The 26,873-nt window shown below is 39.3% G+C and overlaps 1 protein-coding gene across 3 annotated transcripts; it reads right to left on the minus strand.

Moving 5' to 3' along the window:
* Nucleotides 1–1,199: 1,199 nt before the first annotated feature.
* On the minus strand, nucleotides 1,200–26,373 carry LOC104219558 (ABC transporter B family member 29, chloroplastic). Of its 3 annotated transcripts, XM_070151076.1 has the most exons (10): nucleotides 25,655–26,370; nucleotides 24,379–24,465; nucleotides 24,175–24,282; nucleotides 23,534–23,800; nucleotides 16,255–16,338; nucleotides 15,342–15,558; nucleotides 15,162–15,247; nucleotides 4,165–4,352; nucleotides 3,463–3,592; nucleotides 1,200–1,782 (listed from the first exon to the last, which is right to left on the minus strand). In XM_070151076.1, the coding sequence occupies exons 1-10, from the start codon at nucleotides 26,246–26,248 to the stop codon at nucleotides 1,636–1,638; spliced, it is 1,908 nt and encodes a 635-aa protein (XP_070007177.1). In that variant the 5' UTR covers nucleotides 26,249–26,370; the 3' UTR covers nucleotides 1,200–1,635. The 3 variants fall into 3 exon arrangements, with proteins under 3 accessions (XP_070007177.1, XP_070007178.1, XP_070007179.1); XM_070151077.1 differs by lacking the exon at nucleotides 3,463–3,592 and having other exon boundaries at nucleotides 1,693–1,782; nucleotides 25,655–26,373; XM_070151078.1 differs by lacking the exons at nucleotides 1,200–1,782; nucleotides 3,463–3,592 and adding an exon at nucleotides 3,599–3,841 and having other exon boundaries at nucleotides 25,655–26,373.
* Nucleotides 26,374–26,873: the final 500 nt, after the last annotated feature.

A 26,873-nucleotide genomic window follows, 5' to 3' on the forward strand; every position in this document is an offset into this window, starting at 1 on the left:
TTTTCACTTTTCTTGAGCCGAGTGTCTTTCGGAAACAGCCTCTCTATCGTCATAAGGTAACAGTAATGTCTGCATACACTTTACCCTCCCCAGACCCAATTTGTGAGATTTCACTTGGCTTCTTGTTGTTGTTGTTGGCTTATGGGCGGAACTTCAAGTTCAACAAGTGTTGCTTCTCACTTGCCCTATGAGTAACACTTATGACTTATGACTTTAAATATTTGATCAAAAAGTTAAAGACCATCCATTTTCAAGGTTATTGGATATTATTTCTGTACTTTTAGTGCTGCTAATTGGAATATAACTTCTATTTGCAAGGTAATCGAAAAATAATGAATCACAACTTTAAAATGTGCCATGAAATCTGCCATTTTTTTAGAACTTTATGCTTTGATGCAGGGTTTGAGATATGCATATGAAAGAAATATCACACCTCTTGAGGTGGAGGTAGATGCAAAGGATATTATATTATTACTTCATACTGAAAATTTTGCCCTCTCTAACTTAATTGCTTATTGCATGTACTATCTGGGCCTACTAGGTAACCCAGCAGTTAAACATGCGTACAGAAAGCAAAATATGGTAGCATACCAACTAGCTAAAGTAGGCCACAATTTTGGAGATACATGGTTGCCAAGAGTGTTTGAAGCTGTTCCCATTTTTGTTGCACCAGTTTTTGAAAGAGACAAGGCCTGTATGGATCATAATCAATTAGGCCAGCAAAATTCTTGCACTAGTACGTTTTCACTGATTAGTAATATATGTTATCTTTCTGACAAAAAAAAAAACTTTAAAATGTGGCAAAGTAGTTGAAAAATAAGCACATGAACTTTAGAAAATTTTCCTACAATTAAAAAGTGCTGCAAGTGGAAGTCCAGGACATTGTCCAAAATTTTGAAATTTATACAAGTAAAACTTCAGGACAATATTAGAAGATTTCTGTCAATCACTTGTTCTTTTGTGGACTCTGCTTTAGGAATAAATGAATATAATGGTTTAGGAAGAAATTAACATAAATGGTCTTCGATTATGATTACAATTTAAAAGCTACATTTAGAACTACAGAATAGCGTCAGTAACTGTTCGGTAAGCCATTTACAAAATATGTGAGAAAGGAAACAATGTTATGTTATATCAAAGTCGACAGCTATATTAGCACACAAATAGAAAAGCTAATTGAATAAGAATCTTGGATGATTTTACTAGAAAGCTTTGATACTTGAAAGCGCGGCAGTAGCAAACAAATCATTTACAAGCAATTTACACTTTTGGTTTATATACTTTTTCTAACGTCATAAAAATATAGAGAGTACTTGTACAAGCAATTTACACTTTTGGCATGTAGAATAGAAAAACTAGAAACAACTAATTTGTGTAGAAGCACGGATCTTAAATCGTATCCACTTCAAGCAATTTACACTTTTGGCATGTAAAACAGAAAAACTAGAAAAAACTAATCAAGTTGAACATCATTGAGCTCCTGTGCCATAAACAGCTACTTACAGACTACCAAATATATTGCCCCTGGCTAATTCTTTGTGGTTTATGGCGTTCATGGATGTAGCCCAGAAAAGGGGGCTGATGCGAAAATGCATGATCGTTTCCAAGAGGCAGACCTTCAGCTTCATACAAACATCATATCGTTAAAGTCATAGATCCCAGTGAGCCATGTTGACCGTCCAAAAGAGCGGAGCGAGGAACCTCCCCCAAGTACCCATCCTCTAAAAGGAAAACTCGTTCAGCCATTAGAACTGTTTCCAAGCGGTGAGCAATCACTAGTACCTGCATGTAAAGATTTAGACAACATTTAGAATTGCCCTAAAGGATAGACGTGCATATGCGAAACTTATCGGCCATTTTTCTTGGCAATAAAATGTGTCATCAATTAGCAAACCTCAAATCAAAATCATAAGACAATTATATTGCCAACAAAGTCAAATTTGTCGCATCCCATGCACGTTTTCAACAGCAAATTTGTCACATCCAATGCACGTTTTCAACAGCAAATTTGTCGCATTCCATGCACATTTTCAACAGCATTCGTGAAGGATGTTTGATCGACAAGAATGACATGATTCTTTGCCTACATATGATGCTTGTCGGATTGAAAAATAGCCACAAATTCAGTTCTTCCATTCAGATGTAAAAATTTATACAACAAAGAAAGTAAAAGCAAAGAGGACAAGGTCCAGAAAGCTCTTCATTAAGAGGTATCCACCCAAATCTTACTCTCCGGTACATAAAACAATAATAATAAAATTTCAGACTGTGTCAATAAGTAGCTGTGTCACCTGGATCGCATAGTACCACGCAAAGCAGGAAATTTTTATTGTAAAGCAAACATCCAGCCGAGACAGATTTAAGAACATCAGCGTCATACCAGTTTAGGCTCTTGGAAGGGCTCCACATCATTCCTCTAAGTTGGAAGTTCAAATCCTAAGTATGTGCGACTTTTACCCACCCCTCTTGGGATAATAGCACTACTTAAATTTCTGAAATGATAGGTCCTGATTTGAAAAGCATAACATAACATATAATAATTGGAAGTGTTTTCCACTCTGCGCTTATACCAGTTCAACAATATCCTTTGTGGATGCCTATTACCAAAAAGGAAGAGAACGGAAAAGAAGAGGTCTTCACCAAAGTTTGGGTGCAAACAAGTTTATGTTGTTTTTTTATCGCATCTCAACATGGAAGATGTGAAGACATACTGAGGAAAACACAAATGATAGGAGAGATGTTTGTTCAGTTAGTCTATCTCCAGACATCATGATTTGCTTCTAATCTGGAATTACAAACCTTGCCAGCCTTCATGATTACGAGGGGCAAGTGGGCAAAGGAAAAGAGAGAATTTCAAACCTTCGCAAACATCTCTGCTCAGAAGATTGATTGAGCAGACCCAATGCTCCTCTGTCTACCTTCCAACCTCTTAGTGATTCCCTTCTCGGTGTCAGTTAATCGGTTTAATTTGCTTTACATACACCCGACAGAACAAGTTAACATTTGTTGAGTTACACAGTTGACCCACATGGACTTGGTAAGGACTTCCAAAGAGGTCTACAAAAGTCTTGGGTCACTCAAATCATAGCCTTATGGTGTTGAGTTGGAAGCTTGGTTTCTCCACCACAGAAAAGAGGAATTAAAAGCCATTTACTCCCCCCCTTCCAGATGTATTGCAAGGTTCTATACCTTGTGGACACTGTTAACCTATGTCTCATCACTCATCTACTGTGGGAGGAACCCTGCCTTTATCAAAACAGGCCTTTTCTTTTTTGTATTTATTTCCAGTCGATATGCTTTATCACGGTTAATAGAGAAGACCTGAGTACTTTTTTTTGATAAGGTAATAGAGAGGACCTGAGTTCTAACTTGTCTTGTAAAATAACGACGAGGGACAGAGGGGAGGTGGAGAAGCCATGGTACTGAACTGTATACAAAACTATAGAAGCTTCTTTTACTTACAGTACGATTTTGCATAAGGCGCTGCAGAGCTTGTCTCACCAACAACTCTGATTTGCTGTCTAATGCTGAAGTAGCTTCATCCAAAATCAGAATAGATGGATTCTGATAAAGTGCCCGAGCAATAGCTATTCTGGGACGAAAACAATAAAAAGGAATGAGAGGAACTTCCCTAGAACCAAAAGGTCAGCTTTTACAGCCCCTATATTTGCAAGCAATAAGTCTTTTGGGAACAAGGAGCATCAGATATCATGTTGCCTTCCCTAACGGCTATCCCAGACAATCCTTCAGTACCGATCTAACGAGAGGCTGACTTCAAACACACCCGAGATCCACTAACACCGACCACCAAAAATTGAAGAAAAAAAAGAAGCTCTAGTGCCTGAAAAGGTGATCCAAAATGAATTTGGCAAAACATTAATTTGTTGAGAAAACACAGCTGTAGAGGAAGACCTAAAGCCAACCTAAGAATCATGAACTTTCCGATATTAGATCTAATTCTTTTTCTAACATTTTTGGATTGACAGAAAACTTTCTTGCTGTGTGATTCTGTTACTCCCTTCATTTGATTAGTAAGTGACTAAGTTCTCAAGAGGGGGAAACTTTTTCTAAAAATCTAAGGCATACTACTGATTGATTGTGCATGACCAAGATAGATAAAGAAATTCAGAAAATCAAAGTGTATTGCTGGGGAAGGTTTCATACCTTTGCTTCTGCCCTCCACTAAAAATTGAGCCCCTAGGTCCAACATTTGTCTCATAGCTAAGAGGAAACGATTCAACAAATTCATCTGCACTTGCAGTTCTTGCAGCAAGCTTCACTCTCTCCATATCAATACCAGTCATTCTATCCCGATATCCAATGTTCTCGGCAACAGTTCCAGAAAATAATGTCTGAATTTTTTTAAAACAAAGTAGATGTTAGCGGAAACGTAAAAGAAAGAACACAAGATTTAACGTGGTTCGGATCAAAATAATCCTACGTCCACCAGAGAACAATTGTCCTTTTAATATTAACAAAGGAAGGGGAGATTTCCCAATTACACTTAAGAGAATTTCTCTCTTAACTCTCTACTCACTACAATGTATTGTATTATTTTGGGATGATTTCTACAAGTGAAGGAGTGCATCTATTTATAGAGGTAAAGACCTCCTCTTGATGTCATTGCTGACATCAAACTACCTCCTCTTGATGTCATGGGTGACATCAAAGGAGGAAGCTTCCTCCTAGCATCCACACCAACTCTTTCCACCAACTCTTCCAATTGGCATGCCATTGTTGACTAAACATAAACCAACATTTTCAATCTCCACCTTGGTTTGCGTTTCGAGCGTGTGAACAACTCTGGCCAAAACTTCTAAGCTTACTGGGCAACCCCGTTGTAAGAAACAAGAAGAATCAAACCATTGTTGAACATGCCACCTCCACCTAGCAACTGTTCTCTTCGGAGTTGCATCAGTTGATGCACACCCCCGCCAAGTCCTTGCAGTGTGCAAACTTAGCGAGCGGGACTATCTTGGTCAACATGTCTGCAGCATTATCATCTGTGATAACCTTCACGACCTTGATAGTTCCCTCATCAATAACATCTCGAATAAAATGAAATCTGACATCAATGTGTTTAGTGCGCTCATGAAATCTCTGATTTTTCATTAGATGAATAGCACTCTGACTATCACATCTAAGAGTTGATTCCAGCTGAACTAAACTCAATTCCGCTACTAAACTTTTCAACCAGATAGCTTCCTTTACCGCCTCCGCTGCTGCCATGTATTCTGCTTCTGTCGTAGACAAAGCGACAATCGACTGCAAAGTCGACTTCCAACTGACGGCACTGCCAACGAGGGTAAAGATGTATCCAGTTGTGGACCTTCTTCTGTCAAGATCTCCTGCATAGTCAGAATCCACATAACCGAGAATTGAAATACCTGTACCACTTTTTCGAAAGGTAAGACCAACACCAGAAGCTCCTTTGAAATATCTCAATATCCACTTGACAGCTTCCCAATGCCTCTTTCCTGGGTTGGACATGTATCTACTTACCACACTTACAGATTGAGCAATATCTGGACGTGTGCATACCATAGCATACATAATACTACCAACTGCACTGGCATAAGGAATCTTTGACATATGCTCCACCTCATCCTCGGACTGAGGCATTTGTGACTCTGAAAGTTTAAAATGAGGAGCTAATGGTGTACTTACAGGCTTGCACGTTTGCATATTGAATCTCTCGAGAACCCTTTCAATATACCTCTTCTGAGAAAGATGTACAACATCGTCTTCTCTTGAAATCTCCATACCAAGGATTTTCTTTGCAGCTCCTAAATCCTTCATGTCAAATTCCTTACTCAATAGTTTCTTCAAAGCATTTATCTCTGTAATGTTGTTAGCAGCAATAAGCATATCATCAACATACAACAGTAAATAAATCATTGAGTTACCAGACATCTTCTTGTGATACACACAACTATCAAATGCACTCCTTGAGAATTCATGTGTAGTCATGAATGCATCAAACCTCTTGTACCACTGTCTAGGGGATTGCTTCAAACCATACAAAGACTTCTTTAGTTGGCATACGTGATCTTCTTTTCCCTCAGCTAGGAAACCTTCAGGTTGATCCATATAGATTGTCTCTTCTAGATCACCGTGTAAGAAAGCAGTTTTGACATCAAGCTGTTGAAGCTCCAAGTCAAATTGTGCAACCAATGCTAGTAGCACGCGAATTGAGCTATGCTTCACGACCGGAGAGAAAATCTCATTGTAGTCAATTCCCTCCTTTTGGCTGAAACCTTTTGCAACCAATCTCGCCTTGAACCTAACATCTTCCACTTCAGAAATTCCCTCTTTCTTTCGGTAGACCCACTTGCATCCAACTGTCCTCTTCCCCTTTTGTCTTTTCACTAAGACCCATGTCTGATTCTTGTGAAGAGACTCCATCTCTTCAGTCATGGCTAACCGCCATTGTGCGGCATCCTTGCAAGAAGTTGCTTCAATATACGAGGAGGGCTCCAGATCTTTAATCTCTTCTTGTGCAGCTACGAACGCATATGCAATCAAGTTTGCTTGATTTATAAGGCGTTCCGGTTCTCGTGTTTGCCTCTTCTCCCTCCCCTTCGCAATTGTGTATGGTTCATTGACAGCAAGTTCTTCAACGCCTACATCTTCTGACTCATCTTTAACCTGAGTCTCTTGATCCTTTTCCTTGGCAAGCTCCACCGGAAGCTCCACCTGCTCGTTGTTCTTGTTTCCTGAAAACTCCACGGAAACTTTACGGGAATCAAGTATAGAGGATTCATCGAAGGTGACATCTCTACTAACTATAAATTTGAGTAAAGACAAACACCAAAGTTTGTACCCTTTTACTCCATCCACATACCCTACGAATATGGCCTTCTTAGCCCTTGGTTCAAGCTTTCCTTCATTAACGTGATAATAAGCTGGACACCCAAATACTCGTAAGTATGAATAGTTAGAGGGTTCACCTGACCATACCTCATTCGGAGTCTTAAAGTCAATTGCCGATGCTGGAGATCGATTGACAATATGAGCAGCAGTGTGAACTGCTTCAGCCCAAAATACTTTGGACATTTTGGCTTGTAGGAGCATACAACGAGCCTTTTCAAGAAGAGTTCTGTTCATTCTCTCGGCAACTCCATTCTGCTGTGGGGTATGCCTGACAGTCCTATGTCTTGAGATCCCATGAACCTTGCAGAATTCATTATACTCTTCATTGCAAAACTCCAAGCCATTGTCTGTGCGAAGATACTTGATTTTCCGCTCCATTTGATTTTCAATCAAAATCTTCCACTCTTTAAATGCTTCAAAAGCATCACTTTTTGCCTTCAAAAAATACACCCAAACCTTTCGTGAGAAATCATCAATAAAAATGAGAAGATACCTCTTTCCGCCCTTCGATGGAAGTTTAGAAGGACCCCATAAATCTGAATGGATGTAGTCTAGCACTCCTCTTGTCTTGTGTTTGCCAGTGCTGAAGCTGACCTTCTTCTGCTTCCCTAGAACGCAGTGCTCACAGAAGTCAAGCGTGCTGATCTTCTCACCTTCCAAAAGTTTACGATTGCTCAACATCTCCAGTCCACGTGCGCTCATATGACCCAGTCTCATGTGCCATAGTCTTGCCTTGTCATCATTAGATAACTGCACTGTAGATGCATTTGCAGAGCCAACAATGGTGCTTCCGGCCAATGTGTAAAGGCCATTCTCCAGCTTGCCTTTCAGCATGACTAAAGAACCTTTAGTCACCTTCATAGTTCCTGCTTCGCTCATGTACCTGTAGCCTTGTTCATCCAGAGTACCCAAGGAGATCAAATTCTTCTTCAGATCAGGAACATGACGGACTTGTGTAATAGTCCTCACGATTCCATCATGGCAGCGAACCCGAACTGAGCCAATGCCAACTATTGCACAAGTTGCATTATTGCCCATTACTACGGTTCCTCCACTTTTCTCGTAGCTGCTAAACCAGTCTTTTCGGAACGTCATATGCAGAGTACAAGCAGAGTCTAACACCCATTTGTTTTCATAACTACTATTATTATTACACGATGTTGTTAGTACATAATCATTATCAAAATTATGTACCTGTTCAACTGTAGATGCACTCGCCTTTTCCTTGGACTTTGACATTGGGCAATCTCGTTCAAAGTGCCCCTTCTTGCCACAACCCCAACACTCTGTATTCTTCTTGTTCACACGAGACTTTGATCTGTGCTTTGATTTGGTCTTTCCCTGTTGGCTAGTCCGGCCTCTTACAAAGAGGCCACTTGCCTGGTCATCTCTATCTCCTTCAATGTGCCTCCGCACATCACTAGAGTTAAGTGCCTGCCGCACTTGCTCAAGCTTGATAGGCTCCTTGCTATACATCATTGAATTCTCAATATCACGATATCCTGAAGTCAATGAAAATAGCAAAGCACATGCAAGCGTCTCCTCCTCCCTTTTAATTCCTGCAATCTGTAAGTCCATGACAAGTTTATTAAACGCATCTAAATGATCTTGTAACGAAGTACCTGGCCCCATCTTAAATGTGTGAAGACGCCGTTGTAACAACATTCTTGTTGTCACTGATCGGTCTTGGTATAGCCCTTCTAGCTTTTCCCACAACTGTTTGGCCGTCTCTTCGGTACCTGTACTCACTTCACAAAGCACGTTAGGTGCAAGGGATAGTTGGATTGCACTCAATGCATCCCCTTCAATCTTCTCCTTGTCGGGAGCTGATATATCCGTAGGATACTTTCTGTCAATAGCATGGATTGAACCTTCCCTCCGCAGTAACGCCATCATCTGGATCTTCCAGATATTGAAGTTGTTGCGTCCATTGAATCTATCAATTTCAAACTTCATGGAACTCATATTTGCTTGTTCTTCCTCCTTGGATCGTTAAAGGATCCTGTCGCTCTGATACCAATTGTTAGCGGAAACGTAAAAGAAAGAACACAAGATTTAACGTGGTTCGGATCAAAATAATCCTACGTCCACCAGAGAACAATTGTCCTTTTAATATTAACAAAGGAAGGGGAGATTTCCCAATTACACTTAAGAGAATTTCTCTCTTAACTCTCTACTCACTACAATGTATTGTATTATTTTGGGATGATTTCTACAAGTGAAGGAGTGCATCTATTTATAGAGGTAAAGACCTCCTCTTGATGTCATTGCTGACATCAAACTACCTCCTCTTGATGTCATGGGTGACATCAAAGGAGGAAGCTTCCTCCTAGCATCCACACCAACTCTTTCCACCAACTCTTCCAATTGGCATGCCATTGTTGACTAAACATAAACCAACATTTTCAGTAGAAAACAATTTAGCCGTGAAATCCCTCTTAGTTGACCTGACTAGCATGGACTTGAAGAGTATAAGCCCGAAAAGTGTGAAAAGCGAGCAGTTGGTTCAACAAGATGCGATTTCTTCGCTAAAACTTAAAAAACCAAAGGTTTACAGTTTCCAATAGAGCATCTTAGTTCCGTGTTGAGTCTAATGTCTACTTTTAAATTTTAATCACTAAAAATGTTTCAACCAACTTCTGGATAAAGAAATATCACCCCTCTTTCAGACCAGGTATTTTAAACTGGCATATAAATAGTAGTTCAGCTTATTTTAGGAAGCTTTTATCTTTAATATTATATGAGCACAAAAATGACAGAAATTCAGGGAGTATCATTTCGACTTCTTCGAGATGAGGAGCTTCGCCAAATACGGAAGTAAAATAAGTTGAGATGGACCGAAAAGGTAACAAGAACAATCAGAAGGACAAGCATTATCCCAGAAAAACTGATGCTCCGTAGCTAATAAAATAAGCATGTAGCAAATATTTTTACAAAGACAAAAGCAGAACATGATAATTAGCATCATCTAGGAAATATGAATTTTAGTAATTGCAATTTCTTCTTACTAAAAAAATGCATGAACGAGCCACACTGCAATTTTTAAGAAAATTTCACAGAGAATGGATAAACTGGGCAAAACATTTTAATTGGAATATATTTACTGCAATTTTTCTGTCTGTAGAGAACCTGAAAGCACTTTGTAAGACGGCTTCTCGAGCTATGTTCTAGTTGGCTAATAAGTAGCTGCTCCTCGAATCAGACTGAAGCACACAGAAGGCTGTTGGGAATAAATCCCGAAAAATAATATTCACGGTATTAGTGATAAACGCGGAACACTAAGTTATGGTTAAATTAGCAAGAATAGAAATACAGCAATAATGACACCAAGATTTTACGTGAAACCCCTTCTGAATATGGGAAAAACCACGGCTAAGAAGAGCAACTGATGTCACTATAGCGAGGAATTTTACACTGTGTAGTAACGAGTACAAATACTCCTAAGACCACTACACCCTCAAAAGAAAAACACTCTTTTGTTTTTTCACCTCACTACAATATCTCTCACTCTATTTTTTTTTTATTTGCACCGGGTGTCCAAGTCTCTACGAGCCCCGACTAATCCCGGGGGTGTACAGGCCCTTGGCAAGGAGTTTTCCGCAAGTGCACCACGGTTAATTCAGGTTTTACCCAATCCGATGGCCCTCAGAAATTGTTTGCACCCAGTGGGTTTCGAACTTGAGACCTTGAAAGGGAGCAAACCCCAAGTCAATTGCCACCGGGCCAACCCCTGAGGGTTCTCTCACACTCTATTTTTCTTCACAAACTATTTTCTTATAGTCTATGGAATATCTTGCTCTCTCTCTTTGTTGGTGTGTAGAAATGAGAGTTAAAGCTCTCCTTTTATAGCCAAAACCTCACTCTCTAAAACCTACAATATTTGACAATTTGCACACCCTTTTCACAAGGTTGGCTACCAAACCAAGTTGGCTACCAAATCATTTGAATGAGATGGACACCATATCAATCTCCCCCTCCAGTTTCATTCATCTAGAGGAGGTAGCACTGTCTTCTAGTCTGAGTGCATGCCGACAAGTTCTTTGCATAGCTCGAACTTGTCTCTTGGTACCACCTTGGTCAACATATCAGCAGGATTTTCACTTGTGTGAATCTTTTTGACCTGAAGTGATTCGTTCTCCATTTGCTCACGAATCCAATGATATCTGACGTCGATGTGTTTTGTTCTCGCATGGTACATGGAGTTTTTGCTTAGGTCTATTGCACTCTGACTGTCGCAATAGACAACATACTCCATCTGTCGCAATCCAAGTTCTTGAAGAAATCTCTTGAACCATATCATCTCTTTGCCTGCTTCAGTAGCCGCAATATACTCCGCTTCAGTTGTAGATAGTGCGACACACTTCTGCAACTTCGACTGTCATGATATAGCTCCCCCTAAAAAAGTAAACAAATATTCAGTAGTGGATTTTCTGTTATCAAGGTCACCTGCCATATCAGAATCCGTATAGCCCTTCAAAATTGGATTTGATCCTCCAAAACATAAGGATTCATGTGAGCTTCCTCTTAGATACCTGAGTATCCACTTTACAGCTTCCCAATGCTCTTTTCCTGGATTTTCGAGAAATCTGCTAACAACACCGACTGCATGAGCAATATCTGGTCGAGTGCATACCATTGCATACATCAAACTTCCGACGGTAGAGGAATAAGGAATCTTGGCCATTCTCTCTTTTTCCTTCGTTGTTGTAGGACACATCTTCTTGCTCAACTTTAGATGAGCAGGAAGGGGTGCGCGAACCAACTTAGCACTTTTCATATTGAAGCGTTCCAGTACACGTTCTATGTACTTCTCCTGTGACAAGTAAATCTTCCTTTCATTTCTCGAACGAGTAATTCTCCTGCCCAAAATCTGCTTAGCATGACCCAAGTCTTTCATTGCAAAAGACTTATTCAATTGTTTCTTCAACTCGTCAATCTTGGAAGCATTCCTGCCCACAATCAACATATAGCAAGAGGATGATAAAGTCATCATCAGAAAATCTTTGTACAAACACATAGTGATCTGAAGAAGTCTTCTTGTAGCCTTGCTCCCCCATAACAGACTCAAACTTCTTGTACCACTGTCTGGGAGCTTGCTTTAATCCATATAGACTCTTCTTAAGTTTGCATACAAGATTTTCTTTACCTTTTGCCTTAAAGCTTTCAGGTTGTTCCATATAAATTTCCTCTTCTAAGTCACCATGAAGAAAAGCGGTCTTCACATCCATCTGCTCAATCTCCAAATCAAGACTGGCAGTCAAACCAAGAACTGTCCGAATGGAGGACATTTTCACGACAGGAGAAAATATTTCGTCAAAGTCAATACCTTTTCTTTGACCAAATCCCTTGACAACCAATCTAGCTTTATATGTGGGCTTCAAACTATGTTCTTCAGCTTTAACTTTGAACTCCCACTTGTTCTTCAAAGCGGCAATTTCACCGGCTCATAACATTCAGGTTCTCCCTCATCAGTGAGTAATACATACTCATTGGGTGGATGAGATCAAATCTCTGCATGAGAATCATACCTGTGAGCTGGTGAAATTGCCGTTTTGAAGAACAAGTGGGTGTTCAAAGTTAAAGCTGAAGAATATAGTTTGAAGCCAGATACAAAGCTAGATTGGTTGTCAAGGGATTTGGTCAGAGGAAAGGTATTGACTTTGACGAAATATTTTCCCCTGTCGTGAAAATGTCCTCCATTCGGACAGTTCTTGGTTTGACTGCCAGTCTTGATTTGGAGATTGAGCAGATGAATGTGAAGACTGCTTTTCTTCACGGTGACTTAGAAGAGGAGATTTATATGGAACAAAGATTTTCTCATGATGACTTTATCATCCTCTTGCTATATGTGGATGATATGTTGATTGTGGGCAGGAATGCTTCCAAGATTGACGAGTTGAAGAAACAGTTGAATAAGTCTTTTGCAATGAAAGACTTGGGTCATGCTAAGCAGATTTTGGGCATGAGAATTACTCGTTCGAGAAACGAAAGAAAGCTTTACTTGTCACAGGAGAAGTACGTAGAACGTGTACTGGAGCGCTTCAATATGAAAAGTGCTAAGTTGGTTCGCACACCCCTTCTTGGTCATCTAAAGTTGAGTAAGAAGATGTGTCCTACAACAACGGAGGAAAAAGAGAGAATGGCCAAGATTCCTTATTCCTCTGCTGTCGGAAGTTTGATGTATGCAATGGTATGCACTCGACTAGATATTGCTCATGCAGTCGGTGTTGTTAGTAGATTTCTCGAAAATCCAGGAAAAGAGCATTGGGAAGCTGTAAAGTGGATACTTAGGTATCTAAGAGGAAGCTCACATGAACACTTATGTTTTGGAGGATCAAATCCAATTTTGAAGGGATATACAGATTCTAATATGGCAGGTGACCTTGATAACAAAAAATCCACTACTAGATATTTGTTTACTTTTTCAATGGAAGCTATATCATGGCAGACAAAGTTGCAGCAGTGTGTCGCACTATCTACAACTGAAGCGGAGTATATTGCAGCTACTGAAGCTGGCAAAGAGATGATATGGCTCAAGAGATTTCTTCAAGAACTTGGATTGCGACAGATGGAGTATGTTGTCTATTGCGACAGTCAGAGTGCAATAGACCTGAGCAAAAACTCCATGTACCACGCGAGAACAAAACACATCGACGTCAGATATCATTGGATTCGTGAGCAAGTGGAGAACGAATCACTTCAATTCAAAAAGATTCACACAAGTGAAAATCCTGAAGATATGTTGACCAAGGTGGTACCAAGAGACAAGTTCGAGTTATGCAAAGAACTTGTCGGCATGCACTCAAACTAGAAGACAGTGCTACCTCCTCTAGATGAATGAGACTGGAGGGGAGATTGATGGTGTCCATATCATTCAAAGGGTTTGGTAGCCAACCTTGTTGAATTGGTATTGGTTTGGTAGCCAACCTTGTTGAATTGGTTTGGTTTGGTAGCCAACCTTGTTGAAATTGTGAAAAGTGTGTGCAAAATTGTCAAATATTGTAGGCTTTAGAGAGTGAAGTTTTGGCTATAAAAGGAGAGCTTCAACTCTCATTTCATCATACCAACAAAGAGAGAAAAGAGAGAGAGCAAGGTATGCCATAGACTATAAGAAAATAGTCTGTGAAGAAAAATAGAGTAAGAGATATTGTAGCGAGGTGAAAAAGCAAAAGAATAGTTTTTCTTTTGAGGGTGTAGTGGTCTTAGGAGTATTCGTACTCGTTACTACACAGTGTAAAATTCTCGCTATAGTGATATCAGTTGCTCTTCTTGCCGTGGTTTTTCCCTTATTCGGAAGGGTTTCCACGTAAAAACTTGGTGTCATTTTTGCTGCATTTTTATTCTTGCTGATTTAACCATAACTTAGTGATCCGCGTTTATCACTAATACCGTGAATATTATTTTTACGGGGTTCATTCCCAATCGAGAACCGGGGCCCGGGGGAAGAGAGAGAGAACTTGGACTGCACATCAATCGAGAAGCACTCTTCTAACATTGTGCTTCCTTTGCTAAGAAAGTTCTCTAAAATCAATGCGACAACTTTTCTTAATGACTCGGGGAACAAATGTTAGACCAAATAATCAAATTTTGAAATAAATGTTAGAGCAAAATCAGAGACTATAGCTAACTAGAGGAAACAGTCTCCTCACTTGAAAACTATGCAGTAAATAATTAAAATTTAGGTCAAAGCCATGGAAAATTGTTTCTTTGGAGAATCTTCAGATGACTCGTCTAAAAGCCTCTCCTTTGACTAGATCCTTGGAGTGTAAAAACCTCATTTTTAGCAACAATCTGATCATCGAACCTCTATCGGCTCTACTAATATATTCGAGTCTCCAATTATTGCCCTCCACGTCGAGGATAGCAATCAACTGCTTTACCCCAGTACTGCCAGGTGATTCTGGTGAAAAACCCTGTAGCTAGTTATTCACAAATATGGCAGCTTTTTATTTTAGAGAACATGAAACTTTTAAGGTGAAAGGCTCAAATCAAGGAATCAAACAGGAGGATCATGCTAAGAAGTAGGTTTCTTAAACTAGTAACTGCCAATGAATCTCCTCTCCCAACCCCCAACTCCACCAAATATAATTGCACATCAACAAAAGAAAATGGAAAAAACTTAACACGGCTACACCATCTGCTTCTCGACAGTGAAATGCATAAGCATCACACGTCTTCAACACTACAGCAACTAACCATAAATAAAGGATTAGCAATATGTGGAAATAATTAAGGCAAAAGAATTCATCATATCATGGCTGCGAAGAGGGAAAGAGGCTTGGACTCACTGTATCTTGAGAGACCAGACCAACATGTCTCCTCAAACTCTCCAATCGTATGCCTCTAATATCCAAACCATCAATCAGAATGGAACCTGTCAGTGAGTAACTAAACTTTGTCATGCGACAACAAAAGATAACTCCTGTATTCATCATTGACGACCAATTGTAATAACAAAAACTGCTAACCTTGTAAAGGATCATATAGGCGAAGCAGGAGTTTTACTAGAGTCGTTTTTCCTCCTCCTGATGGTCCACACAGGGCAACGATTTCTCCAGATTTAATATGCAAGTTCAAGTTTTTCAATACAAGAGGTCCATTATCCCCATATCGAAAAGAGACATTATAGTATTTTACTTCTCCAGCAACACAATCTAAGTCAACAGCATTTGGGTTCACAGTTTCCTATACATTTATGCATAGTAGATATTCAGGCACACCTTAATAGCCTGATTCTAAATTTCTAATTGAAAGTTACAATACCAATACTAATTGCAATGATGTTTAACATAGAAGCAACCTATATTAAAGGAAAGTAGAAATTTATGTTAGCCAAGATCAATCAATCTTAGGTTACTAATTGGTGGAATACTGGGCAATCCAATTTTGTTTTGAATAATATTCAAAAACTGCTTCCAATTTCCAAGGAAAAAAAAAGATTCCAATTGATACAATGTAGAAGGTGAAAGAATCAAAGCGTAAACAGACCACCTAATAGGACGGAGCTTTCTAAATTCTAAGAATATATATGAAAAATAGATAGAACTGAAATTGGTGGCCATTGGAGAGCAATCCTTTTTTCAGAAATTAATGCATAATATGAGTATAAGATGATAATTATCTATCTTGCAATAACCACGTTGATGGTAGCAGTTGTAAGTATTCAACTCTTAAATCTGACAGTGTCTATATTTTGGTTTCAGGTCCAAGGGTGGAAGGACAAGTTATTCTGAACAGTAACTGATGCAGGAGCCTAATTCTAATTCTGCTGATCTCCATCCTACATGACCAAAGTCATAACAAGCATTGGACCATCATATCTAAAGAAAAAGAATCACGAGTACAAACATTTCCTTAGAAATCAACAAGTTATATATTTACCTGTTGTTCAAAGCTTGTCAAACTAAATAAGCGCTGAATTGCTGGCTCTCCTTGTTTTAATTCATTGTATGCTTTCCCCACATCCTGCACAACTCTCAGATTCAGATTGATAGCTAAGACTGCTCCACTTGCTGAGCAATAATAAGAAAATGCAGCAGTGTGGGAGAAGTCTAGCCGAACAAGAAGTAGAAACAACAACAGGCAGTCAAAGAGGAAAGAGAAACATAAAAGTAAAGTCACTTCCAATTTAAATGGTGAGAGAAGTTAATCAAATTATGAAGTCTCAGGCTCGAAAGAAGCTTCTTCGCTTAAGGAAAGTTTTGAGTGACAGTATTATTCAAAGCTACCTATAGATGCCTTCTGATGTGAAAACAGCCTCCTGAGTAACTCTGTTCTACTTCGTTTTCGGGTACCTGGATAATTTGGTACTTATATCTGCAATTTATAAGGTAACATTATCTCGTGGTTGATGTTACTTGAAGGTTGTGCTGCTCTATTCTTATCCTAACGCCCAAAGACGAATGAAGCTATTGTACACATTCCTAGACTCTCAAGTAAATCTCTGTATATTTATTCTATAAGAACATCGGACATTTGTAATTACTTGGTCCTTGTTTCCTTTATCTTTTAGCTACTTTCTGACTTGATCTCATCTCGAGCTCCTTAAGTTTCTCCTTCTGATACAAACATTCTAACTCTTCAAGCGCACAGCATTTTACTAGGAAAAAGGAAAATGTGGCTAGTATATCGTCATTTTTCATAATGTAGCCTTGTAAAGAATGTGAAAAAGAAGAGATATTGAGAAAGAATTGCTTTTCAATCCCTCAATCATGTTGGGTTGAAATAGTGACTCCAAGTAATCTAAAAGGGGTAAATATGTGATTCCAACACCTAATACATAATCACATGAATTCTCAACATTTCCACATTTACAAGGTATCTTGCATTTTTTCAATTTCCTAACAGTGACATTCTTTTTTTGTGATAAAGATAGAGTCCGGCAAGCTTGTACGAGCATCGACTATTCTTCTAGGTACCTTCTACCTCCTAACAGTACAGGAACCGAGTAATTAAGCCCACCAAGGCTTAATTGGATTGGAAGAAATCACAAAGAGCTTTTTTGTCTCTTCTGGGATTCGAACTTTAGTCTCCAAGATTTGCACCCACTTTCTAATATTGACATTCTTAACGTTTGTTAAATATGTACATAAGGTAGTCTTGTCCCACATTGGAATAGGAGTAGTATGTCCTTGTATAGTATAGCTATAAATAAGGACCTCTTGTATTGTATTGAACACACAATATCAATATATCATATTTTTTCTCGTGCCTTCTCACATGGTATCAGAGCTATCGTGAGAGATTTATCGTTGTGCATAAATTCCAGCGATTCTGGGGAGTGAAATCAGTCACCGGAACCCTTTTTTTCCGGCAACTTTTCAAAGTTGTTTTGCGTCTACTTTGTCTCGGTTAATGTTGTGCAAAATCCAACACTACCACAAGAGTAGTCACTGTCCGGCGACCAAACCCCAGTGAAAGTCTCCGGCGGTAGTGTAGCGGTCGGAAGAAAATTTTTCGGCAAAGTTCTGACGTCGCGTGGGCCACCTTACGGCCATTTTTTGGCGACGATTCTTCAGGACAGATTGTTCCCCTTGCAATTCCGAGCCTACCCATCCAGGTTACACCAAATACCGACCACTTTTATATTTTTCCGGCGTGAACAGTGACTTCAGAAGTGGACTTCCGGCCATTTTTGAAAACGTTTCTTCAGAACAGTTGGGTCGTCTGGTAATTCCGATCCCTACCCCTACTATTTTTATTTCATTCTGACCACTTTGACTTTTTCCGGCTGCTACAGTAATATTCCGAGAGCTACAGTATTTCTGGCGTGAACAGTGTTTTCCGGCGCAGAACAGTGTTCTGTTTTCCTGCTGTAAACAGTGTTTTCTCGGCGATTTCTTCAGTTTTCGCAAAGGAGTTTCTAATTTTCACTATTTCAAGTTAACCCTACTACTATTAATTGTAGCGACATGGGAACCGATACTTCAAATAGTCGGATGGTTTCTTTAGTGGATTATTTTGAGTTTCTTCAGTACAAAGCAGGTAAGCAGACATCTTCTGAGATAGCTTCCGTTGTTCAAACAGGTAATAGCGTGACTTGTGTCTCTCAATCTTCATCCTCTGAGTCTTGGGTCATTGATTCAGGTGCATCGGATCATATTTCTGGTAACAAATCTCTTTTCACTACTATTGCGTATTCTCAATCTCTTCCCAGAGTCACAATGGCCAATGGGTCTCAAACCATGGCAACTGCAATAGGTCAAGCAAGCCCAATTCCTTCCTTACCTTTAGATTCAGTTCTTTATGTCCCTAATAGTCCTTTTAATCTCATAGCTGTTAGTCGCCTAGCCAAATCACTTAAATGTGCCGTTTTATTTCTTGATGACCATGTTTTTATACAGGAACGCAGTACAGGGCGGATCATTGGTACCGGACGTGAATCAAATAGACTTTATTACCTTATCCTTGCTAAATCACATGGACTCACATCTTGTCTTCCTTCAACAACTTGTCCTGTTACTGATTCACCAGATTTATTACATAAACGATTGGGACATCCTAGTTTGTCAAAACTTCAAAAAATGGTACCTGATTTATCTCACTTGTCAGCTCTAGAGTGTGAGTCTCGTCAGCTCGGTAAGCATACTCGCTCTCATTTTCCTCGACGTATTATTAATCGAGCAGAGTCACCTTTTACTTTAGTCCATTAAGATGTTTGGGGTCCTAGTCGAGTCAGTTCTACCTTAGGATTCCGCTACTTTGTTAGTTTCATTGATGACTATTCTAGGTGCACCTGAATATTTTTGATAAAAAATCGATCTGAGTTGTTTTCTATTCTAGACCTTTCACGCTGAAATTCAAAATCAATTTGGGGTTTCTATTCGCACATTTCGTAGTGATAATGCCCGAGAGTATTTGTCTTTCTCATTTCAGCAGTTTATGAAATCTCATGGGATTATTCATCAAACATCTTGTCCGTACACATCTCAACAAAATGGGGTAGCTGAAAGAAAGAATAGACATCTTATTGAAACTACTCGTACCCTACTCATGCTCCGTTGCGTTTTTTGGGGGATGCAGTTCTTACATCTTGCTATCTTATTAATCGTATGCCATCTTCAGCTATCCAGAACCAAGTTTCATTCTCTGTTATGTTTCCCCACTTACCTTTGTTCTCTCCTCCACCCCGTGTCTTTGGAAGCACTTGTTTTGTCCATAACCTTACTCCACGAACAGATAAGTTAGCTCCACGTGCTCTTAAGTGCGTATTTCTTGGTTTCTCGAGAACGCAAAAGGCGTATCGATGCTATTCTCCTGACCTCCAGCGATACCTTATGTCCGCTGATCTTACCTTCTTTGAAACCCAATCATACTTCACAGGTCCAGGGAATCACTTAGATATTTCTGAGGTACTACCAGTCTCTTCTTTTGGAGATTCAGTCACTATCTCACATCCATCGTCCTCTACATCCCCAGCTACACCACCTATAGCTCCCGTTCCACCATCTATAGCTCCAGTTCCACCACCTATAGGTCCAATTCCTCCACATAATCCAGTTCAACCTTCTGCAGCTCCGCCACTCTTGACTTATCATCGCCGTCCACATCCAGCATCAGGCCCAGGTGATTCACGTCCTGCAACAGATTCTGCACCTACTGCGGACTTGTCTCCTCTTAGTCAACCAATTGCACTCCGCAAAGGTGTTCGGTCCACACTTAATCCTAATCCCCACTATGTTGGTCTAAGTTATCATCGTCTGTCGTCACCTCATTATGCTTTTATATCTTCTTTGTCCACTGTTTCTATTCTTAAGTCTACAGGTGAGGCACTATCTCATCCTGGATGGCGACAGGCTATGATTGACGAGATGTCTGCTTTACATGCGAGTGGCACTTCGGAGCTTGTTCCTCTTCCTGCAGCTAAGTCTACTGTTGGTTATCGTTGGGTTTATGCAGTCAAAGTCGGCCCGGATGGCCAGGTTGATCGGCTTAAGACTCGTCTTGTTGCAAAAGGATATACTCAGATTTTTGGGCTTGATTATAGTGATACTTTCTCTCCTGTGGCTAAAGTAGCATATGTTCGTCTTTTTTTGTCCATGGCTGTTGTACGTCATTCGCCTCTTTATCAGTTAGACATTAAGAATGTTTTTATCCACGGTGATCTTGACGAGGAAGTTTATATGGAGCAACCACCTGGTTTTGTTGCTCAGGGGAGTTTAGTGATTGTGTATGCAGATTGCGCAGGTCACTATATGGTTTGAAATAGTCCCCTCGAGCCTGGTTTGGTAAGTTCAGCACAATTATTCAGGAGTTCGGCATGACTCGTAGTGAGGCTGATCTTTTATCAGCATTCTGCTCCAAATCTGTGTATTTATCTAGTGGTTTATGTTGATGATATTGTTATTACTGGCAACGATCAGGATGGTATTACTAATCTGAAGCAACATCTCTTTCAGCACTTCCAAACTAAGGATCTGGGCAGACTGAATTTTCTAGGTATTGAGGTCGCTCAGTCTAGCTAGGTATTGTTATTTCACAGCGGAAGTATGCCTTAGACATTCTTGAGGAGATTGGAATGATGGGTTGCAGACCTATTGACTCTCCTATGGATCCGAATGCTAAGCTTCTGCCTGGACAAGGGGAGCCTCTTAGAGACCCTACGAGATATAGGAGGTTGGTTGGAAAATTGAATTACCTCATAGTGACTAGACCTGACATTTCTTTTCCGGTGAGTGTTGTAAGTCAGTTTATGGATTCTCCCTGTGATAGCCACTGGGATGCAGTTGTTCGTATTCTTCGGTATATAAAGTCAGCTCCAGGCAAAGGATTACTATTCGAGGATCGAGGCCACGAGCAGATTGTTGGGTACACAGATGCTGATTGGGCAGGATCACCTTCTGATAGACGATCTACATCTGGATATTGTGTTCTAGTAGGAGGTAATTTGGTCTCGTGGAAGAGCAAGAAACAAAATGTAGTTGCTCTAGCGCCGAAGCGGAATATCGGGCCATGGCTATGGCAACGTGTGAGTTAGTTTGGCTCAAGCAGTTGCTCAAGGAGTTAAAGTTCGGAGAAATCAGCAGGATGGAACTAGTGTGTGATAACCAAGTTGCTCTTCATATTGCGTCAAATTCGGTATTCCATGAGAGGACTAAACACATTGATATCGACTGTCACTTTGTCAGAGAAAAAAATACTTTCAGGAGATATTGTTACAAAGTTTGTAAAGTCGAATGATCAACTAGCAGATATTTTCACTAATTCTCTTACTGGTTCTCGTATTAGTTACATGTGTAACAAGCTCGGTACATATAATGTGTATGCCCCGGCTTGAGGGGGAGTGTTAGATATGTACATAATGTAGTCTTGTCCCACATTGGAATAGGAGTAGTATGTCCTTGTATAGTATAGCTATAAATAAGGACCTCTTGTATTGTATTCAACACACAATATCAATATATCATATTTTCTCCCGTGCCTTCTCACAACGCTCGTCCTCAAGTTAAAGAATACATCCTGTATGCTCCTAACTTGCAGATATACTCAATTATGGATCCACGGAGTGATTTTGTAAGAATATCTATTGATTGATCATTTGAGCTGACTAAATTTGTCGCAATCCATTCCAATTCAATCTTTTAGAGGTATTCTCTGCACTAGGCAATGCAGGGAAAGAGTCGCCCACGTGAAAACACACTCAAACCAGCAGGCACAAAAGAGAGCATACAGTGACTTGCCATTAGTTTTGAGTTTTGACAGAAGCAAAATATCATTAGCATGCTTTATTTATTCTTATAATAAATACAACAACAACAACCCAGTAAAATCCCACAATTGGGGTCTGGGGAGGGTAGAGTGTACGTAGACCTTACCCTACCCCAAGTGGTAGAGAGGTTGTTTCCAATAGACCCTCGGCTCAAGCAGACAAAAAAGCATCCAGCGTATACAATCCATATACAACTATACATTAAGCCACTTACTCACTCATCTCCTTGCAAACTCCCCCTTTTGATCGTACAACATCCAATATATGACTTGGAAGGAAAATAAGAATATCATGCTAACACAAATTCCTTTCATTGTATTGGGCTCCCCTCTAGAGCCTTTATCGCATTCCAACCTCTGAAACTGTGTCATTGGTTACATCTGTTTATTATTGGAGTGCCTTATTTCTTCTTAATTAATTCATGGATTTACCAGCTTCAAAGCCTTTTTGAGCAAGTTAGAGTTCATGATTACTTAGCCTTATCCTTAGTTCATATAGGAAATTCAGCCTGGACCCTACCACAAGTACTAATACTTCAGTCTACTTGGAGGAAATTAAAGATTAGATCTCTACAAATTTTATGAACTCTTGAAGCTTTGTTAGATGTTTGAACTTATCAATTGATATTAGAAAACATGCTAAAATCAATTCTTAACACAAAAGAGATCAGATCTGAAACAAAAGGGTCTCCTAAAGAGAAATAAATGTTGATTAATGCCCAATAAAACTTCTAAGTAAATAAACATCACAAAGCGTTTTGCAGGAGTACCCCATCCAGCAGCATTTGTCCCATATCTGCAAAGAGCCAACCACAATCTATGGCTCCAAAGCTTTACACATAACAGGTCAAATGGTTGGAGGTAGACTCTGGCAGAAGAGAAGAGCAAAGGTGACGGAAAAGCAGCAAATAAGTCAAACTAGTGCAGACAGAAACTGCTTTTTGAAAATTTGAACATGCTGCATCTAATTATATGCCACAGGTTCAATCCCAGCTAGGCAAAATCACTAGGTAATTTCTTTGCATCTGCCTAAACCTTGGTAGGCAGAGTACCTGGTACCTGTGCTGATGGAAGGTAGCAAATACTCGATGAAATAGCCGAGATGCATGTCAGTTGGCCCGAACACCACCCTCATAAGAAAGTTATGCTACAATTATTTGATAGGCACCTAAATTAAGAGGTTATGTTGGTTTGTTACTTCATTAGTTGTAATGTTATAAGAAAAATATGAAGTCGCCGTTTGAAAGTTGGTTTAAGGGGAAAAATTCACATAAAGTTCGAATTTGTATTCTTGAAATTCGTCAAAGTTAATCAGGAAAATTATAAGTGTGCTATATACATTGGATGGAGGTAATATAACCTTATTCATCTTATTCCAAAGATAGGAGGCAAATCAAAATTTCAAACAATTGAAAATACAGAAACATAATCCTTCCAATAAATGAAGCATTACCTGGATTGGGGAGATCAGCAGAACTAGGGATGTTACAAAAGAAACCATGGCAGAGCAATCAAAAGAACCTTTTGAAACTACCAGCGTGCCAGCGCAAAATGTGAATAGGACGCCAAAATATATTGCTTGTACCAACTGAGGAATAAATGCCTTCAACTTCTTCTTTCCCATAGTTGCGGATAGATCAGCAAAAGCAAGTGACTGGAACCTTTTGCTTTCACAGGACTCTGCATTGTTTGCCTTCACAAAAAGAACTGATGGGAGGATCTGTAACAAAGAGCAATTTGGCTTCAGTTGGCATAGAAAGCTTGATTCGTTGAATATAAGGAAGAGAGTAATATAGAACAAAAGAAGCTCGAAAAGAGGGTAGAAGGTGGAAGAAGTTTTCTCCATGTGTTGGAATGTCTGCGAGCATATGTACATTTTGGAAAACCAAAGAGGTATACCAAACCAATACACACGAAAACTAAGAGGCTACTGCACTTGACGAATAATCGTATTGGAATGAGATGATGGCCCTCAATAACGCAGAATGATATAGAGAATTCATATGGACAAACCCAACTAGTTTTGAATTGAAGCTAGTTGATAGATTCATTGATATGCTTAAGGAAAAGGAAAACAAAACCAAAAACACTTACCTCATTCAGATAGGAAGAGAGAGAAGCAACAGCAAGTTGTGCCTTGTTTGATACGTTACGAAGTTTTTCGCCCAAGTAACCAATCATAAAACCCATCAATGGAATCACCTTAAATGACACCCATCAAAATTCAATATAAACTCATCCAACACTCATAAATAATTCATAATTATAGAAGACAAGAACTAATGCATCTTTTGTCACCAATGCAGAAAGTAATGATAGAACAGGGCTGATGACCAACATCTGAATTGCCAGTGCTGATAACTGAAGACTACTTGGAACAATCGTCTGTAAATCACAAAGCACAAGATTTAGAAAGAGGAGGGAAGGGGTTTATTGAAGACATAAAAGTACAAGTGTCCTTTCTCTAACAGCTCAAACTTTTCATGAATAATTGTTCGATATGGTACTAATATCACTCATGAGTTTTGAGTCCACAAACACTTCTCAACAAAAATATTTCTATGTGCTCAGTCTAGGAAAAAGAATCACATCACAAGTAAAGGACATCTTGCAAACATAAAATAAATATCTGAGTTCAAATCTTATGGCCACTAGGGCCGAAGCTAGGTTCAAGCAAGGGGGTTCAGTTGAATCTCTTTCTCCGGAAAATTATACTACTAAAATAGGAAAAACAAATTTCTTTAGTTATATATAAACTGCTGAATCCCTTTGACATAAGTGAAGATTCTAGTCTAGTGTAGTACTAAAGGGTTCAATGCTTTAGGTCACATGTTCAAATCCTATGTATGACACTCCACCCAAAAAACAGATATTTCACATGCTTGATCCAAGATAGTTAAATCGTAAGAGGGTGGTTACAAGCACAACAAATAAGTAAAAGTGTCCCTTTCTAGCCGTTTAAATTTTTAGATAACATGATTCACAAGTTCAAAAGCATAAAATATAAAGAACCGGATGCTCCCAGGGCTTAGGGCTTTGGTACTTGGGGGTACCAAAGTATCATTGTCTTAATGCAGTTCACCCAGTTCAACAATATAAAATATATAGAACCGGATGCTCCCGTGGCTTTGATAATTAGTTGGGAGTACCCTTACAGAAGCAGATTCAAACTTTGAACTTTTTGGGTTCGAGTTTGAAATCTATTATTTATACTTATTTACCAAAGTCACACACGATAGAGGCGGATCCAGGATTTAAGCTCTATGAGTTCAATCTTTCAGGTTTTTTACGTTGAACCCATTATATTTTTGAAATTATGAGTTCATATATACTATTTATTCAATTTTAATGAAATTTTATACATAAATTTACACTCAACATTGAAAGTACTAGTTTCATGTGTACAAGGTATGAGCCAAAGCTACTAAGTTCGAATGGCACAAGGTAATGAAATTTTATACATAAATTTACACTCAGCATTGAAAGTACTAGTTTCATGTGTACAAGGTATGAGCCAAAGCTACTAAGTTCGAATGGCACAGGAGTACTAAAGCATCAAACGTTCTCAACTCACATTCAAGAGAGAATAAACTGTATCAGCAACATCAGAAGCCTCAGCAGTAATCCTGTAGGCAACATCTCCAGCAGCAATCCCACCCCCTCCCTCAAAAAACCCTAAATCTCTCTGCAAAACCTTATGGAAAACAGAAATCCTCATCTTATACACACAATTCAATGCAGCTTCCCATAGAAACGCTTGCTGCAGATAATTACCAATGAGTCGAACGACAAAGAAAACGCCTAAACCCAAACACTCCTCTCTCAGCCTCAGAACATCCAACGGAGGATTCATGAGAGACGAAAATGTCCCTACTTTGGGAACAATTTTGGATAGAGAGTAAACGGAAATTGCACTACAGAGCCATCCGCAGAGGATCGGTTGCCATTCCGACAGGAGATAAGGTTTAAGAGGAGCTAAAGAGCTGAATTTGCCGGAGTTCGCAGCGGCGCGTGTGGATGACGATTTGATTGATAAAGCGGAGGTGGAAATGGGGAAATTGAAGATGATGTTAATTGGTTTGGTGAATTGGTAGGGAACGGTGAGTTTGTGGTGGCGAACGGGCGGCCAATGGCGGTGATACGGCGGTTTCAGGTGAATTAGGGACATTTCGTTTTGCCGGTGGAATTTTCAAATGAAAATTTCACCGTTAGAAGGTGATTCGCGCGCTTGCGTGGCAGTTGCTCCCCTTAATATTCACATTGGCCGCCTTCTAAAGCTTCATTAACTATTTCTTTTTTCTTTTTATACATTGACAATATATTAAATATTTTAATGATATAAATTACCAACTAAAGTAAGAATATATATATATATATATATATATATATATATGTTTATATGCCACAAATTTTGCACTCATCTAGTTGGTGCAAATATTGAGTGTGGTTATTTTTCTCAATTCGAACTATTATATAATTAGAATCCAATTAGTCATTCTTTATGCATGGTTAACTATTTAAGGAAAGCCCTACTATTGGGGGGGGGAAAGTTAATGAAAGAGGACGAAGTAGTCCTCATGAACATCACGTTTCTATACATTAATTAGATCACTTAAAAATTAATAAAATATAATGACTCATATAAGTAAAACTAATTACATGTATAATAAACCAAATAATATGCTAGAATAGGTAATCACACTAATAGTGCGTTATACCCAAAATAATTCCTTAATACTTTCATCCAGCGGACGACAAATCAATAGTGTCAATCAAAAATACTCTTTAATTAA

This window comes from Nicotiana sylvestris, chromosome 7 (assembly GCF_000393655.2).
Source record: "Nicotiana sylvestris chromosome 7, ASM39365v2, whole genome shotgun sequence".
Lineage (NCBI taxonomy): Eukaryota > Viridiplantae > Streptophyta > Magnoliopsida > Solanales > Solanaceae > Nicotiana > Nicotiana sylvestris.

Bases quoted from the DNA above. Each gene is read 5' to 3' on its own strand.
- LOC104219558 (XM_070151076.1), bottom strand. From the start codon at position 26,248: ATGTCCCTAATTCACCTGAAACCGCCGTATCACCGCCATTGGCCGCCC. The intron at 24,466-25,654 runs GTGAGTTGAGAA...TGTGATTTACAG, and splicing joins CAGTTTATTCTCTCTTGAAT to ACGATTGTTCCAAGTAGTCT. The intron at 16,339-23,533 runs GTAATGCTTCAT...AGAGTTGTGCAG, and splicing joins TGCTGATCTCCCCAATCCAG to GATGTGGGGAAAGCATACAA.